Below are 17,404 nucleotides of genomic sequence, written 5' to 3' on the forward strand. Positions count from 1 at the left end.
ATGAGAAATTAGTGTAGTTTTGAAAATTAAATTATCTAATCACTACTTAACATAAAATATTAATGGAGTGTACCATTATACAACATTATATGACGTTTTGGGTTGTTTATGTAAATTTGACGTATTTGTTTGGTATCTACGTTTTTGCCACATATCTTGAGGTTTTTTTTTTTTTATTTTTATTTTAAATAAAATGTTATTGACTAGTTTATGAAAATAGAACATTTTTTTTCCCTTTTTTTGGTAGAAGAAAAGAAAATAGAACATCTGACTGCATAATATTATGCTCGCAACAGATTTCGGAAAGGCAAGATATCCATCAATTTTTGCTTTTTCGTTTTTTGTAGAAGATATCCTTGACTCATTTCTAAAGAGTTTTACAATTCAAGGTAATGAATTTTTGCTTTTTCCTTTTTGTAGAAGGTCCGGTTTGAAATGGCCAAGGCCCTAAGGGCTAGAGAGTGGCTCTAGGCATGAAAAATAAGGTGCAGCTCCACGGGATCAAGCTTAAACCTGGAATTTGCAGAACGGATTTTATGGTTTTAGGGTTTTAGATTCTAGTCATCAATGGAGTTCGCTGTGCACTCAGAATATCAGTGAGAACCAGCGGGTGGCGGGCATCATCAATACTGTCGATCCTCTATAGGTTCAGCATTTTTGGTTTTCAATTTCTTTTCAGTTACCATTGGTTTATCGTCATGTGGGCACTTCGCAGATATGCTAATCCTCTCAGGTAATGATTTTAGCTCCATTTCTTGTTCTACTTGTGGGTTTTAAGTGTTTGGCTACGCATGGATAAGTAACTTCTGAAATCCTCTGTTTTCCAGCTTCTCCTATTTAGTTTGCGTTCTAGATAAATGTGATCTCTCTATCTCTTTGTTTGTGATTAACTCGTTTGATCTTCTTTGGGAAATGCAGCTGCGGCAGTGACTTACAAGGGGATATAGTTTTCATTTCTCCCGTGTTTTCTCAATCTTCTTGGTTGTTTACAATTGATATTATTATTTTCCATTTATTGCAAACTTTTCTCCAGTTGCTTCTGTCTATGTACTTGGTCATTTCTACTCTCTGTTCATGGTTGTGAAGGATGGATAGATTGGTGATATGAAAAATGATGCTAACCCCTTACGTAAATTCTCCGTTCAAGACTTTATGTTTGGATTATTTCTGAAAATGAATTGGTATCTCCATTTTGTTTTCATCTTATGGGCACTTTCAATTGCCCTCTCTTTTTTCTCTTTCTGGATTCCCCTAATGGATTATGTGTAGACTTGCTATGGAGAACTAAAATGTTTAGTAGCTTCTAATTGTTATGTTTTTTACACCCTCAGGAGCCAAGGATGCCGATTAGGGGCCTCACGGGCTTCTTGTTCTAAATTAGTTGTACAAGGTGATTACACAGAGATTGCCGTGGGGACCAGTGAGCCTGCTGAGTCGGTATGTAGTGGGTACCTTCTTCTAAAGCGGTGTTACCATTCTTCATCAACTCATTTGCGGCTTCCTCAAGGGAGTTATTGTTTTTCCTCTCAAGCTGGCACTGAGAGTAGTGAGGATGGTGAAGACTTGGAAAATGGGTTCTCTGAGCATGAAACACTAGCGAACACAGATTCCATTGAAGAGAACACCACAGGGGATGCAATGGTTGAGGAGTTAGCTTCTGGGCCAGAACTATCAGATGTAGATTCTGAAGAGTTTTTAGCTGAAGTTTCTCGGGATGAGCTTCACTTGCCTGATACTGAAACTGGCGTGGCTGATGAGGAGTCAAAGAAAAGGTCTCTGGATTTATGGAGGGTACTTAGAAATTCTAAACATATAAAAAGTGCCCTTGATAAGTGGGTTGAGGAAGGGAATCCTTTGGAACGGCCTGAGATATCATTTTCTATGCTTCAGTTTCGGAAGCGCAAGTTGTATAGAAAGGCCTTGCAGGTATTCTCTACGTATCCCTTTATTTGATAGTTTCACAGCCATTGCCTATTCAATTGATTGTTGTCTTCTTGAATCTGTAAAATTCTTCTGTCAATTGTATTGTTTCTCAGTGATTGCTATTGACTTTTCTAACAAGAGGCAAAAAAGATAGCAGTAGCACGAAAAATTATCTCTTTTAATTCTAAAATAATGTTAAATGGATCAGCTGCCATTATGTTAAACTCTGGTTCTCACCAGAACATTTTTATTTACTTCTATTTCCATTTTTTAAAATATAATGGCTTCTAGAAGTTGTGAACATTTGCTTAACTTTCTTGTTACCTTTTTTAGCTTATCTTATGGTTAGATAATACATCAGAACCAGATTGATTTGTGATATTATTTAATTTGTGAAATTTTCCATGGACATATTGATCTGGCTGGTTCATGCTTTCATAGAGTTATATCCATTCATGATGCAGGTGCAACCCTGAATGGGCCTATTTCTTTTGAAATCAACCTAGGGTTGATAGATATGGGTGTTAACCCTTTGTTTCATATGTTTTATGTAGTTATGACCCTATCATATGGGCCCATTAGTTCAATGTCTAGGCCAAGTATGAGAATAGGTCATTCATTTGGTTTAAATTATACACATTAATTAAATAGACCTTATCAGAGACCTAATACTCATTAATTAATTAATCCTTTTCAGGGATCTGATACGCATGAATTAAAGAGCAAATTGCACTCCAAAATGGAGGCTTTAAAGCATTGACTCCCCACTTTATGTTTAGAAAACACAGACACCCCAAAATTAGATTTTCATTAGATATATTTGTCCAATTTATCACTAAAAACCGTTAAGACACTGTTTATTATAGGGATACTTTTGAAATTGAAAGAAAATAAACAGTGATTAAACTGTTTTCAGATAAATTGGAGTAATGTGTCCAATGAAAATTCAGTTTTGGGGTTTCTGTGTTTTTTAAACATAGAGTGGGGTGTTAGTGCTTTAAGGCCTCCATTTTGAGGTGTCGGTGCAATTTGCTCTTAATTAAATAGTCCTTATTAGGCGAGTACTTATTATTTGAGTTATATATCAGTTCAGTTTTCCATTCGAGTTCAACTATAAATGCAACACAAAGGCTATAAATGGGCCCCTACTCATGTAATAGTTAATAGATTAAGATTAATATTTGCTTTGTTGTTTTCCATTGAGAATAGTGTTCTCAGCATTGGTATGGAACCTCCCAAGTGCATGAGTGCCACAGCTTTAAGTGAATGAGGGCCAATTCTTCCTTGATTTTATCGAAACCAACCTTTTAGCTTGAGGTTCAAATCAGGGTTTCACAGTTTTAGGGTTAGGGTTTGGGAATCTATAGCTGTAAAGGAATTAGAGCTTAGACTAGGGTTTGGTTGGTCTGATAGGGCTGAAATTGGCATGGAAGGTCACTAGGTTGGGGGCATGGGGTTCCTAAAGTTTGGGACAGATCCAATGGTTGGCATAGATCTGACCTAATTACGGGTCTCTAGAAAAAGAGTGGAAATTCAAGAAAAATAAATAGAGGGTGGAACCTTACATACCCTTTTATTTGATAGTTTCACAGGCGTTGCCTATTCAATTGATTGTTGTCTTCTTGAATCTGTAAATTTTTTCTGACAATTGTCTCTTTTTTCAGTGATTGCTATTGGCTTTTGAAACAAGAGGCAAAAAATATAGAAGTCAGTAGCCTGAAAATGTGTTTCTTTTAATTCTGATAAAGTTACTACTATCTTAACCCTAGTATTGATAGAGCAAAAGATTTGGGGGTTAGATACAGCATTGATAAAAGCGTTGAAGAAGGTGGTGGCGAAGTTGGAACTGAACCCGATGCTGCAATCCATTATGCTGAGGTGAGATATTTAGGAGTTAGGAGTTCCCTTTGAAAAAGGTTAGTAATCTCAATAACTCCTAACCATTATTACAAATGATTGTAGATCAGCTTTGAGGGATGCATTTGGGTCATTTGGGTCAAATGTTATTGTGCAAGGTCGGTCACCCAGTGATCCTGGTTAGACAATAGCTCCTAACCATTATTACATTTTCAAATTATTAGATTATCTAATAAATAATAACTTAAGATTTTTGTTATAATGCTACTGAGTGGTGGGTTTTGTATTGTGGGAATGCTTAGAACCTAAGGTAGGTGGCAATTAAGGCCTTCTCACAGATTTGCTCCACCTCCGGATGTAGAAGGAACTGGAGTGCCTTTTCCTTGATCCACTTGATGTGAGTGGTCTTATGCATGTCATTGAGAACTTCCTCAATTGAGTCTTAAATGGGGGTTGTGAGTTGAGGTAGCTGCACCATATGCTGGAGTCTCCTTCAAATTCCTTAGGTGGAGCAACCAAGAGCTATTGTTTGGGGCTTGAACTTCTCTGATTTTTCCTGAGGGTTTGCCTGCTCTGGATTTCTTTTGACAAATTTAAGGTAGGAGTACAATTTTCTGACCTTTAAGGTCAAATTTACATTTATTCCCCTGACCCACGATGTTGACATCATTGTCGTACAACCCATGGCCTCTCGAGAATAATATTTGATGACCTTATGGGAACAGTATCACACCAATTCCCTTTAGAGTATAAGTGTAGGTTGATCGGCACCAGAGATCTCAAAGAAACCTCTAGCTTGGCACCATTCGGGGGGGATACTTTGTAGGGTTGGGGATGTTTTTCAGTCTTCAGACCAGCTTTTTTGACAGAACCCTCAGACATCACACGGACTCTGCTGTGACTATCTATTACTTGTGCTAGATGCTTGCCTACCTTAAATCTGGTGTTGAAAATGCAGCTCCTTTTCCAGCCTTTTCCCTCTGATGCTGGAATTATATTCATGTAAGAGTTTTGGTCCAAGTATCCTTCATCATAGAGGTCTTCTGGATTTGCTTCTAGTCATGGTTCAAAGTATTGTTCTGTATTGTGTCATATCGGCCGATGCATAGCTGTATTGTAGGTTTGTGATGCGATTCGGGTTGATACGCCTCTAAATTTTTGTTTTTCCACATTGTCTCTTTCGTTTCTCAATGTATCGGCCACCACACGCTGAGATGATACACGATTCACATGATGCATCTTTTCTTAAAACAAGTTAAAACTCAAAACAAAGCGATACATATCGGTCGATACAACACAACGGATGGTATGCCAATACGCAGAAATTTAGAAGTTCACTGTTCATTGATCTGTATCGACAGTTATTGATTGAATCGATGCATACTGGACTGAATGATTCGATGCATATTGATATCACCAATATTTATCGCTTTAGCTTCGTGGTGGGGGGTGGGGGAAGGGGGAGGTGGTCTCGCCTAGTGACAAGTTGGAGAGACGGAGCCACGGGAAATTCGAGTTGCAGCAGAAAAATATCGTAAGGGGGAGATAGGAAGAGTTGGGGATGAAGACTGGGAAACTGAGTTAATTAAGCTTGAGGTCATCATTTGAATTTGCTACCAAGTGATGTGACAGTGCTTGTGAAGGAATTGAGCTGCAACAATGTACTGAAGCTTCTTATTGAAATAAATTAGGCTGGTCTGAAATCAGGATAGGATGAATAAGAGTGCCTTGCTTGGGATTGTACACATGAAGGTCATTATATGTTGAAGAGAAATTCTATAATGGGATGAGAGAGAGGGAATCTGATATTAATCTATCTGTCTGCAATCATATTATATGGTTGATGGGCAAGGATTAAGAAATGGTGAGCTGCTTTGGAGATTTATGAAGATTTGTTAGACAAGGTTCCAAAGCCAAATTTCCTATCACATGAATTAATTGTTTTACATTTTTCAAATTTCTGTCCTCTGCTGCTAAGAGAAAAGGGATAAGGACTGGAGATGGGATGTTCAGTTGCTTAATAAGATGGAAGATGAAGGCCTAAAACTGGGAATTTGGGAATGACATTCTGTTCTTCTAGCTTGTTCCAATTTGAAAAAATAATATTCGGAACTTCCAAAGCATCAGAAACTTCAGCAGCTGTGCAGATACTTTGAAGGATGGTGGAGCAAGGTCAAAAGCCTAATATTGTATTATATCGAGCGTTGGTTAGTGCCCTTGAAAAAGGAATCTCTATGATGAGGCTATTCAGGTATGGGAACGTATGCTTAAGGTGGGTATTAAGCGTATGCATACACAATCATGGCATCAGTTTATGCTGGACAGGGAAGGTCTGATATGGTGGCTTCCATCATCTGAGAGGTGGTTTCAGGTGGGATTGGACCAACTGTTGTTACTTTTAATGCCATTATCACTGGGTGTGCAAGGAACAACGTGGGAAGTATGCATTTTGTTGGTTAAGTTCTACTAGGAGTTCAACTCTATTAGAGTTTTTGTTCATGTAAGTTTCTATTTCTTGTTACCCAAGTAAGGGTATTTATGTAATAGTGTTCTTTTCACTTTATTATAAATAGAGGGCTTGATATCACACTTATTAATAAGCCATTCCACCAAAATCGTGTTTCTCAACATGGTATCAGAGCCTAAGTCCGATTAGGGAAGCGAAAGAAGAAAAAGAAAAAGAGAAAAAGGGCTGCTGCAACTACTCTGTCATTGAAACCGAAACCTCCCCTGCAACCTAACATCACCACCTAGTCCTAGAATCCATCGCAGAAACCTTCAGCCTTCTTCTTCTTCTGATTTCATATTCCGCCTTCTTCTTCTGGGTTCTTCTTCTCTGAATTTCTGAAACCAGACTCCCTCTCCATTGCAGTTCTGATTTCTGAAACGATATTCTGAATTTCTGAAACCAGACTCCATCTCCATCGCAAACTTCATCGCAGTTCTGATTTTTGAAACAATATTCTGCCGCCTTCTTCTATTTTCTCCTTCTGATTTCTGAAAGCTTCTACTGATTTTGTAACGATAGCTTCCTGGCATATTTTTCTTCTTCGATTTCGTTATAGCCTCTTACATCTCTTCTTCTGAGTTTTGAAACGATAACTCCTTAAAAACATACTCAACCCTTGAACCAAAATCATGCCTTGTACCAAAAGTATGGACCAAATTAGTCCAGGGGTCTACTTGTTAATTCATATAGATGAAGGGCCTCTATTGAGAATTTACAGTTTTACAAGGACCTATATGAAATTATTCATCTTTACAGGGGCCTATCTATAATTATTCATATTTTCAAGGGCCTTTTGTAATTTTGCATATTTCCAAGGGTCTATTTGTAATTATCTATGTTTTCAGGGGTTTTATGTAATTTTCCATATTTTCAAGGGTTTTTCTGTAATTTTGCATATTTTGGAAAGAAAGGAAAAAAATGGTGTTCCTTATATGCACCTTTTAAATCGTGGTTTGGCTATTGCATTCTGCGATGTTTCAATTATTTTTGAAAGGGTGAAGATTGAAGAACTGTAGACAATTTTTTCAATATGACAACTTCCGATTGTACTACTACTCCCTATGGCTCTGAACATTACCCCACTTTTCATCCTCTTTCGGTAAGATTTGATGGAACAAATTATTTGATCTGGTCTCGATCTGCTTACCTGACTATTGCCGGAAGAGGACTTGTTGGATTCATTACGGGCACCACTATCAAACCTACTATCACAGTTGTTTCACAGGATAAATGGATCTCGAATGACTCTTATTATGTCATTCCTTTTGAAATGTATAAATTCAAATATTGCCCATGGATACCTATTACCTGATACTGCAGCCCAAATTTGGAATGATGCACAGGTTTATCAGCTACGAAAGAAGCTTCATGAGACTACCCAAAAGGAACTGACTGTGACCCAATATTATGCTGACTTGCGATCTATTTGACAGGAGTTGGATCATAATGGGGCTTATTACCCCACTAATCTAGATGATGTGACTACTTATAGGAAACATGTTGATAAGATTTGGGTATATGACTTCTTGGTAGGTTTGAATGTGGAGTATGATCAGATCAAAGTGCAAGTATTAAATTGTTCTCCTTTTCCTACACTAGAACAATCTTATGCCCTTGTTCAGTGTGAGGAAAGCCGTCAATTAGCCATGCGTCATGCTCCTATTGTGGAAAAATCAACCTTACAGTTTGTTAGCACTAAATCTTATTCAGCTAAGGAGATTGTCAAGTGTGTGCACTGTTACAAACCATATCATACCAAGGCTAATTGTTGGAAGCTCCATGGGAAGCTTGTTGATTTTAAACAGAAAAGAGCACAAAGATGGGAAAAACCGAAAGCTAATCTTTCGAGATAGTTTCCACAACACCCTCTGCAGACATTGGTTTTTCACAGGAGAAGTTAGCTATTTTGCGACATATTTTGTAGTCTTCTGCTGCCTGTACAACCTCTACTACTGCTTCCTCCACTGCCCATACCAACTCCTACCTTGTTACTTTAGGTAAAACTTTTATAGGCTACCATGTTTTTTCAGTTTTTGCTCCTTGGATCATTGATACAAGAGCCACGGAGCATATGACAGGTTCATCTTCTCTTTCCTTACATTATGCTTCAACTTTTGGAAAAAAAAAAGTTCGAATTGCTGATGACTCTTATTCTTCCATTGCTCAAAAAGGGACCATTCAACATTCTCCATCACTTTTTTGTTTAAAGTTTTACACGTTTCCTTTTTCTTTACTAACTTGCTCTCTATCAGTAGTCTTACATATGACTTGAATTGTAAAGTGACTTTTTCCCCATCTTACTATATCTTCTAGTATCTAGTAACGGGGAAGGAGATTGGACATGGTAAACTAGACAATGGATTTTATCTGTTGGAGCCAATTGGAGAATCTACTTCTGCTCTAACTGCATCTCCTAATTAGGTCCATTTGGTAATATCAGACCTTCAACAGAATGGCATCGTAGGCTAGGTCACCCCTCTCTAGAAACTTTTAAGAAAGTATTTTCCGATTTAGTTTCTTCTTGTAACAAAAAAGAATTTATTTTTGTGATGCTTGCATTTTTGCGAAGCAGACTCGTTCTACTTATTTGCCTTCTCTTTATAATAGAAAATCTATTCCTTTTGGACTAATTCATACTAATGTGTGGGGCCATTGCCGACGTGTGTCTATTATTGGCCATAGATACTTTGTTACTTTTATTGATTGTCACACTCGTTTTACATGGATTTATCTTTTAAAACAAAAAAAATTACATTTTCGATGTTTTCGTAATTTTCATAATATGATTAAGACTCAGTTTAATGCCACTGTAAAGATCCTTCACAATGACAATGGCATAGAGTATATTGATGGTGAATTTCAGAGATATCTCTCTGACTTTGGCATAATACAACATACCAATTGTGTTGATACAGCTGCCCAAAATGGGGTTGCCAAAAGGAAGAATCGGCATTTTTTAGAGATAGCCCGTTCACTTATGATTGCTATGGATGTCCCTGACCAATATTGGAGTGATGCTAGCCCATTCACTTATGGTTGCTATGAATGTCCCTGATCAATATGGAGTGATGCTATCCTCACTGCTTCTTACCTTATGAATAGGATGCCCAGTAAGATACTTGATTTTAAATGTCCTAACGAGCTTTTATAAGGAACTTCTTCATTTATTATTCCCCCAAAGGTTTTTTGATGTGTCTGTTATGCCAAAATCACCGCCCATCAAAGTAAGCTGGCTCCTTGTGGCCTACACTGCATTTTTCTAGGGTATTCTGCTACTTAGAAATGGTACAAATGTTATCATCCTCCTTCCAGAAAAATCATTGTCTTTATGGACGCCATTTTTAATGAGTCTTAACCTTACTATACACCTTTCCAGGGGGAGAGTCCTAGAGGAGAGGTGCTCTTTCCAACCCGAGACCTTTCTATCACACCACCGCAACACAACTTAGGAGTTAAAGAAGTGTTTCCTGACAAGGGGGAGACTTCAACCAGTATACCAGAGGACTCTAATTCTCCCCCTCCGTTTTCTAAACCATGTGAAGAACTTGGTCAAAGGGAGACCACTCCTGTGAGGCACACTATTGTGGACTTTCAAAACAAGATTGACCATAATAAGGTGTAGACTTATCAGAGGAAGAATTACAACCGACTAAAGCAGGTGGAGAAAGGTGGCACATTACCACTTCAATTTCCTCTCTCTAGAATCAGATTTTACTGTTCCCCTTGAGGTATCTTCTTTTGATCTTCCTATTGCTATTAGAAAAAGAGTCAGATCTTGTACTTAACATCCTATAGCTAAATATATCTCTTATGACTCTTTGTCTGACTCTTACTGTGCTTTTATATCCTTTGTATCATCTTATATCTGGTCCTAAAAGTTGGTAGGAAGCCTATACTAATAAGAGATTGGAAGGTAGCTATGGTAGAGGAAATGCAGACAATGAAGAAAAATGATACTTGGGAGCTGGTTACACTTCCTCCAGGAAGAAAACCAGTGGGCTGCAAATGGGTGTTTGTGGTTAGACAAAATATGGATGGATTAGTTAACAAGTTGAAGGCTAGACTAGTTGCAAAGGGGTTTATCCAGATCTATAGGATTGATTACTAGGAGACTTTAGCCCTTGTTGCAAAACTGAACATTGTCAGAGTTTTGTTGTCTGTAGCTATGAACAAAAACTTGAACTTGCACCAACTAGACATAAAGAATACCTTTTTACATGGAGAGTTAGAGGAAGAAGTCTATATGAAAATCCCACATGGTTTCTCCGATGACAACACTGCAGGGAAAGTTTGTCGGTTGAAGAGGTCAATTTATGGGTTTAAACAGTCTCTTAAATTCTGGTTTGGACGCCTCCTGAAGGCAATGACTTTTATTGGGTACAAATAAAGCAATGCTGATCATACACTATTTGTCAAGAAGTCGGGTACTAACATCACACTTCTCATTGTTTATGTGGATGACATTGTCATCACAGAGAATGATGGTGAAGAAATTCAAAGGTTGAAGGACTTTCTTGGTAGAGAGTTTGTGATTAAAGATTTAGGGAAGTTACAATACTTTTTAGGGATTGAGGTGGTTCGATCAAAGAAGGGTATATTTCTATCCCAAAGAAAGTATGTCCTAGATTTATTATCAGAAGTGGGAATGTTGGTGTGTAAAGTAGTTGATACCCCTATTGAAGCTGGAGCTAAACTTAAAAAGAGCGAGAACCAGTGGACAAAGGAAGATATCAAAGGCTGGTAGGGAAGTTTATTTAGTTGTCCCACATCAGGCTAGACATCGTTTATGCCGTGGGGATAATGAGCCAATTCATGTATGATCCATATTTAACTCATATGAAGGTGTTATCAGAATACTACAATATTTAAAGGGAACTCTTGAAAAAAGAATACTTTTGTCACCCACTGATAATCTAAGAGTAGAAGCATACATTGATGTAGATTGGGCTGGATCTCTAGATAGAAAGTCAATTTCAGGTTATTGTACCTTTGTTGGAGGTAATCTAGTTATTTGGAGAAGTAAGAAACAAAATGTGATAGCTTTATCCAGTACCAAAGCTGAATATCGAGCTATGGTTCATGGATTTTGTGAACTATTATGGTTGAAAGGCTTGCTACAAGATATTGGAATCCAAGTTCCAAACCCTATGATGCTATATTGTGACAACAAGACTACTATTAGTATTGCTAATAATCCTGTGCAATATGATCAAACTAAGCACATTGAAATTAACAAGTTTTTTGTCAAAGGAAAGGTGGAACAAGGGTTTATTTGCATGCCTTTTGTGAGTTCTGGAGACCAAGTGGCAGATGGTTTCACTAAGGGTTTGAAAGAAGGAGATTTCCTTCCTATTGTAGGCAAGTTAGGCATGCCTAATATCTATGCCTCAACTTGAGGGGGAATGTTGGTTGAGTTCTGCTAGGAGTTCAACTTTATTAGAGTTTTTGTTCATGTAAGTTTCTATTTCTTGTTACCCAAGTAAGGATATTTTTGTAATAGTGTTATTTTCATTTTATTATAAATAGAGGGCTTAAGATTACACTAATTAATAAGCCATTCCACCAAAATCGTGTTTCTCAACACGTTTAAATGGTTCCACAGGATGAAAGTTCATAATGTCTCACCAAATGAGTTGACATATGAATAGCTGATCACTCTTTTGCAAAGATGCTAAGACATGAGTTGCAAATAAGCTGTATTTGAGAGCCTATAATGAGGGTTTGCAGCTCTCTGCAAAGACTTATTGCTGTTATGCAATCCTCACAAGATTATGGTGTAACTATCAATGAAAGCATCTTAGGACCCCAACCCATGGAGATGGAAAAAGGTTCAGCAGATTTTACAAATCTCTGTAACTTGGCAGTTATCCCTAGCAGAGGTTAACCGTTTCATTCACACTCATCAAGCACAAGGAAGCCCATATATAATGTGCTCTTCTGTAATGTACAAGGAGTACATAACCGTAAAATTGGGGCATCTGAGATTGTACTCGTTTATGCATGAGAGAATGATTATCTATTTACTGTATCTGTTGTTTTTCATTTATATTAGATCATTTCTATAGGCATTTTGACCATTTTTGTTCAATTTTCACGTATCTGTGACTGTGATACAATACAATAGGAAATGAGATGTTTCTTAAAATCACCTAACCGATACACGATATGTTAAACCTTGCTTCTAGTGGGGGTAAATAACTTCTTTTCCAAGATCTTGTTGGTTGGCATCAAGAACAGCAATATTCCCTTCTTTGAGGGCACTCTCAGGCAAAGTGACCCATCTGATGACAGTAGTAGCAGTCTCTAGGATTGCAGCTGTGGGTAGGGCCTCTTCCCTTGTAGTCTGCTCTAGGAGGATTAACACTTTGTGGTGGCTGGTGTGAGAGCTTTAGGGGTTGTGGAGAGTCAAGAACTGTATTGTTGTATCTCTTCTGGGTCAGCAAGGATTCAGCTCATAGGGCCTTGTCAAATAAGTCCCTTATGTCATGTACATCTGTCACTCTTAAGTGCCATCCGGATCTAATATTTTAGGCCAAGCCTGAATTGGGTCATACTCTAAAGCTTGCTGTCTGTCACTGTTTTAGATGCTAGGGAGTCAAAATGGTGTATATAGTCAGCGACAGAATTTCAGTGTATGGAGCTGCTCCTGTAAGCTGGTTTTGTAGTGCTCGGACAGGTACCTTTCTGTCAATTCCCTTCTCATCTGGTTCCATGTAGTGAATTTTCTAGCTTCAAATTACTGTTCCCTTTCAGTTGTGTCCCACCAATCTTGGGAAGCACCTACTAGCCTGGTTCGAGCCAACCTCATCTCCCTATTTTCTGGCAGATCATACCAGTCTAAATAATCATCCGAATGCCTGGGATTCAAGAGGACTATAGAATTCTTTGAGCTTGAGCTTGACTTTGTGATAGGCTCCATCTCTCCATTGGTTTTGTCCTCCATTAAATTAGGATCCGATGTGCTCTTCTAGTGTGACTGGTGTATGGTAAGGTCTTCCTCGGGGAGGTCTTTCGTCAACTTCATTCCTATCATAAATAGGGTTGTCATATCTGGAAGCCTGGGTGTGACCATTCCTCTGTCTTCTGTGTGACTACCTGTGGGAGCATCTTCCCTGTTTCTGTGGTTCCCACTGGAGTTTCCACGATAGGGATAACTACCTGGGAATTCACCCTTGGAGGTAGGGCAGGTAGCTGTTCTGCTCTTCTCTGCATGGGTGTTCCAGTTGGGCCACCCTAGTTGCTAGGATATTTTGTATGATCTCTAAGTCCTAACTTCTGCTGATTCATCCATGGCTCTCATACCACTCTGATGTAGCCTTAACAGGGTGTGGGCAAGTTCCAAGATCAAAGAAGGAATCAACAGTCTAATTAGGGTTTGTCAAACCCTATGGCTAAGGGAATTACAAGCTGTTTAGGGTTTGTAGTGGGGTGTACTAGGTTCGGTTAGAGGATTTAGGCTTTGGGTTATTGAAACCTTAATTCAGTCCTTGCTGTTTTTGGTTTCAAGTTTGAAATGCTATGGGGTTTTGGAAAATTAGGGTTCCAAATTCTAGGGTTTTCAGGGGGTAGTTAGGGCTGCAACTTGGACTCGGGTGCCATGGGGGAGTTGGGGGTGGTGATTATAAAATGGTAAGGAATTTGGTGGTGGGGAAGTTATGGAACTTAGGGTTTTGGGGAAGAAGAAGAATGACCAAATGGTATAGGAGGGGATTGGGCTTAGGTGTGATGGAGGGGAGAGAAGAGGAATGCTAGGGGATGATGGCCTGCCAGTTTATGGGGTCTTGTGGGCGAAGATTGACTGGAAGAATGCAAATAACCAGCTGCCACAGGAATTCCCTGCACTGTAAAACCCTGATACCGTACTGCATCCTTGATCTCGTGCTGAAACTCTCTCATCAATAATGTTATTCATCGAATTGAAACACTCCGGAACCCCCCCCGCGAGGCTCCAGCCGACCCAGTACATCAAAAGGCTATTGATGCTCGGATTTGCTTATAAGATCTTCCTTTCCTGCTCCGCATTTTTCTCTTTCTCCAGATGTGGTAAACTGTTGCTACAAAAGCTTAGCAATCACTTTTGTTAGCATCGGTATTATGGTAAACCAATTCGTATATAGTATTGCATTACACAACCCTCGACTTTTTCTTTGCATGGTTCTTTTTTCTTCAGAAATATCAAATCCAGAAGCTCTTCTAAACTTTTTAATGATTACCCTGCTCCTGTAATTCACCTAAGGGGATGCTGAACTTCCATATATATCTACATTTCTGCCTCTCAGCTCTTAAATTGGGTCATCCACCATTCCTGTGGGTCTATGGCTACCCTAGGTAGTTGCTTTATTGGAAAAAGGTAATATTTTGTTACCGTTTGTGTACCGTGATATATTCCTTCTTTGGTGTCTGATGCCTAGATTTATGAAATGATGAAATGATGGTGGAGATGGCAGACTGAACTGTTTCGCTGAATGAGGTTAATTGATTTGTGTTTCATCGTATTTCAGCAACGTGTGATCAAGTCTACCAGGGTAGGAAGAATTTAAGATTGGTGAATCTAACTGTTGCTGGTTCATATATCTAAACCCCTAATGGATGGTCTCAGTAGGTATGCAAAGGGGTGGATGCAGGGATAAAGTGTCAGTTCCTGAAGTTTCTTATTTGCACATGTTTGTAGGGTGCAGATTCTTGGTTTGATTAGTTGGATGTTTTTTGTGTGCTTTCTTTCTGGTGCTTGGCTTTAATTTTAAGTTTGGGGGGGGTTGGGCTTTAATTTTAAGTTTGGGAGTCTGGCAAAGCCATGGGTTGGGGCATCTTGTGTTGCATTGGTAGGATGTGGCTTATGCATTCTTGGAGCCTTTCAGTATTTTTGTCCTGATTTTTTCCCCGGTATGGGTGGGGGTGGATGGTCATTAGTGAAGTCTTTTGACACTGAATTATGTTCATCAAATCCAGAAGTATTAGAATGGATGCTGGCAATTATGAAAAATCACTACACTTGAATATAAATATACCAAGTAGCTGTAGCTCACTCAATGTAACAAAACTTTTTCCCAACTACAAAGGTTTTGTACATGGATCTTTTCATGTTAACTCGTTTGTGATTGGTGCAAACAAATATAAAACCAGAGCTGACCTCTGATGTAATCCAAGTTAGTGGGAATCACTATTCTGCCCTTCCTTGACCTTTTTTTTGTCTTTTTTTCACTAGTCACAACCATTATGCCAAGTAGCTGCTTGATTCTCGTTGATGGCATTCTTGGTCAATCTTGAAATGCTCAATTCAATGCTCAATTCCTTGATATTTTATATATAAGGATTTTAATGTCCATCTCCACTCTTGCTTATATGTCATTGCTTTGCAGGTTTCAAATTGGTTGGAGGAAAATGAGTCATTCAACTTTGTTGAACGTGATTATGCTTCTCATGTTGATTTGATAGCCAAAGTACGTGGCATTAATAATGCTGAGCAGTACATTGGGAAGATCCCAGAACCCTTCAGGAATGAGACTGTATACCGAACCCTTTTAGCTAACTGTGTTGCAACTACAAATGGAAAGAAAGCAGAGGAAGTCTTCAGTAAAATGAGTGACCTGGGTTTTCCTTTGTCAACATTTGCTTACAACCAGTTGATTCTCCTGTACAAGAGGCTTGACAGGAAGAAGATAGCAGATGTCCTGTTGATGATGGAGAAAGAAAATGTCAAGCCTACTCTATTCACGTACAGCGTTTTAATAGATACAAAGGGGCAGTCCAATGATATTACAGGGATGGAGCAGTTATTGGAAACTATGAAGGCTGAAGGGATCAAACCTGATTTCTTTACCCAATTTGTGCTGGCAAAACATTACATAAGTTGTGGCCTCAATGAGAAGGCAGAGGCAGTCTTGAAGGAGATGGAGGGGTGCAACCTGAAGGAGAACCGTAGGGCCTGCAGGAGTTTACTCTCACTTTATGCAGCCCTTGGCAAGGCTGATGATATAAGGAGAGTCTGGAAGGCATGTCAGTCAAAGCCCCAGCTCGAGGAGTGCGTTGCTGCCATTGAAGCTTGGGGTAAGCTTGGGGAGGTAGAGGAGGCAGAAGCTGTATTTGAAGAGACGTTCACTACTTGGAAGATGTCATCAAAGATTTATGCTGCCCTATTGAAGGTTTATGCAGGGGATAAACTGCTGGCCAAAGGAAAAGATCTCGCAAAGCGGATGATTGATAGTGGATGCCGTATTGATCCATATATATTGGATGGGCTCGTAAAGCTTTATGTACAGGCTGGGGAGGTGGAGAAGGCAGATGAAATAATGCAAAAGGCAGCTCAGCAGAGCTCGTGGAAAGTGAAACCATTATTTAATTCTCATATCATAATCATGGACCAATATGCAGAAAGGGGTGATTTCCATAATGCTGAGAAGATGTTCGACAGGTTGAAACGGGCGGGTTATGTTGGTCGGCTCCGACCATTTGATGTTCTTCTTCAGTCTTATTTGAATGCCAAGACTCCAGCGTATGGGTTCAGGGAAAGGATGAAAGCTGACAACATATTCCCGAACAAAGCAGTGGCAGCAAAATTGGCCCAAGTAGATGCCTTCAAAAAGAATCCAGTGGTCGATCTGCTTGATTGATAATATGGCGAATTGAGCTGATTGTATTACATGACCTGGTTTGGTATAATATGTTTGGTTTGGGTTATGCTGGGGTTTCGTATCATGTAAAAATTTTAGGTTTTCAAAGTGTAGGGGTGGGCTGAACAGAGCTATATGGTGGTACTCTTCTGTCTTGCTCCTAAGCTTAGTTTCATAGCTCCAATTTTTCTGCTGTTTCTGTGTTTACCTCACTGGTTCAACTGCTTCAATGTTCTCCCTGGTGATATCAAAGTAGAATGAAGGGTGTTCTTCTTGGGTTTCAAAGAATGAGTATTACTTTTCTACATCCTCCCCCCCCCCCCCCCCCCCAAAAAAAAAAAAAAAAAAAAAAAAGGGTAAGAAAGAGTGAGCATTACATTGGTTAATGGGTAAGGAAGTGGAATGTTACAAATGTAGGATTGTTTACATGCCATGTCTGTTGTCCGTCTTTTCCATTATGTAACTGAAGGATTTTTGCTTTACCAAAAAAAAAAAAAAAAAAAAA

At 38.9% G+C, this 17,404-nt stretch overlaps 1 protein-coding gene and 1 pseudogene across 1 annotated transcript; both read left to right on the plus strand.

Moving 5' to 3' along the window:
* The first annotated feature begins 337 nt into the window (after nt 1-337).
* LOC149001997 (pentatricopeptide repeat-containing protein At1g80270, mitochondrial-like) lies at nt 338-17,171 on the plus strand. The gene is made up of 3 exons (XM_089136576.1): nt 338-733; nt 1,332-1,926; nt 15,649-17,171. The coding sequence occupies exons 1-3, from the start codon at nt 699-701 to the stop codon at nt 16,897-16,899; spliced, it is 1,881 nt and encodes a 626-aa protein (XP_088992702.1). The 5' UTR covers nt 338-698; the 3' UTR covers nt 16,900-17,171.
* On the plus strand, nt 3,794-6,809 carry LOC149001998 (uncharacterized; annotated as a pseudogene).
* Nucleotides 17,172-17,404: the final 233 nt, after the last annotated feature.

The sequence above is a fragment of the Hakea prostrata genome, chromosome 10 (assembly GCF_041222555.1).
Source record: "Hakea prostrata isolate BN-2017 chromosome 10, UWA_Hpros_2, whole genome shotgun sequence".
Taxonomy (NCBI): Eukaryota; Viridiplantae; Streptophyta; class Magnoliopsida; order Proteales; family Proteaceae; genus Hakea; species Hakea prostrata.

What these genes read in the sequence shown, in the direction of transcription:
- LOC149001997 (XM_089136576.1), top strand. Translation starts at nt 699, where the DNA reads ATGTGGGCACTTCGCAGATATGCTAATCCTCTCAG. An exon ending in AGATATGCTAATCCTCTCAG is followed by an intron (nt 734 to 1,331) that starts GTAATGATTTTA and finishes TTACACCCTCAG; the next exon opens with GAGCCAAGGATGCCGATTAG. An exon ending in TGTATAGAAAGGCCTTGCAG is followed by an intron (nt 1,927 to 15,648) that starts GTATTCTCTACG and finishes ATTGCTTTGCAG; the next exon opens with GTTTCAAATTGGTTGGAGGA.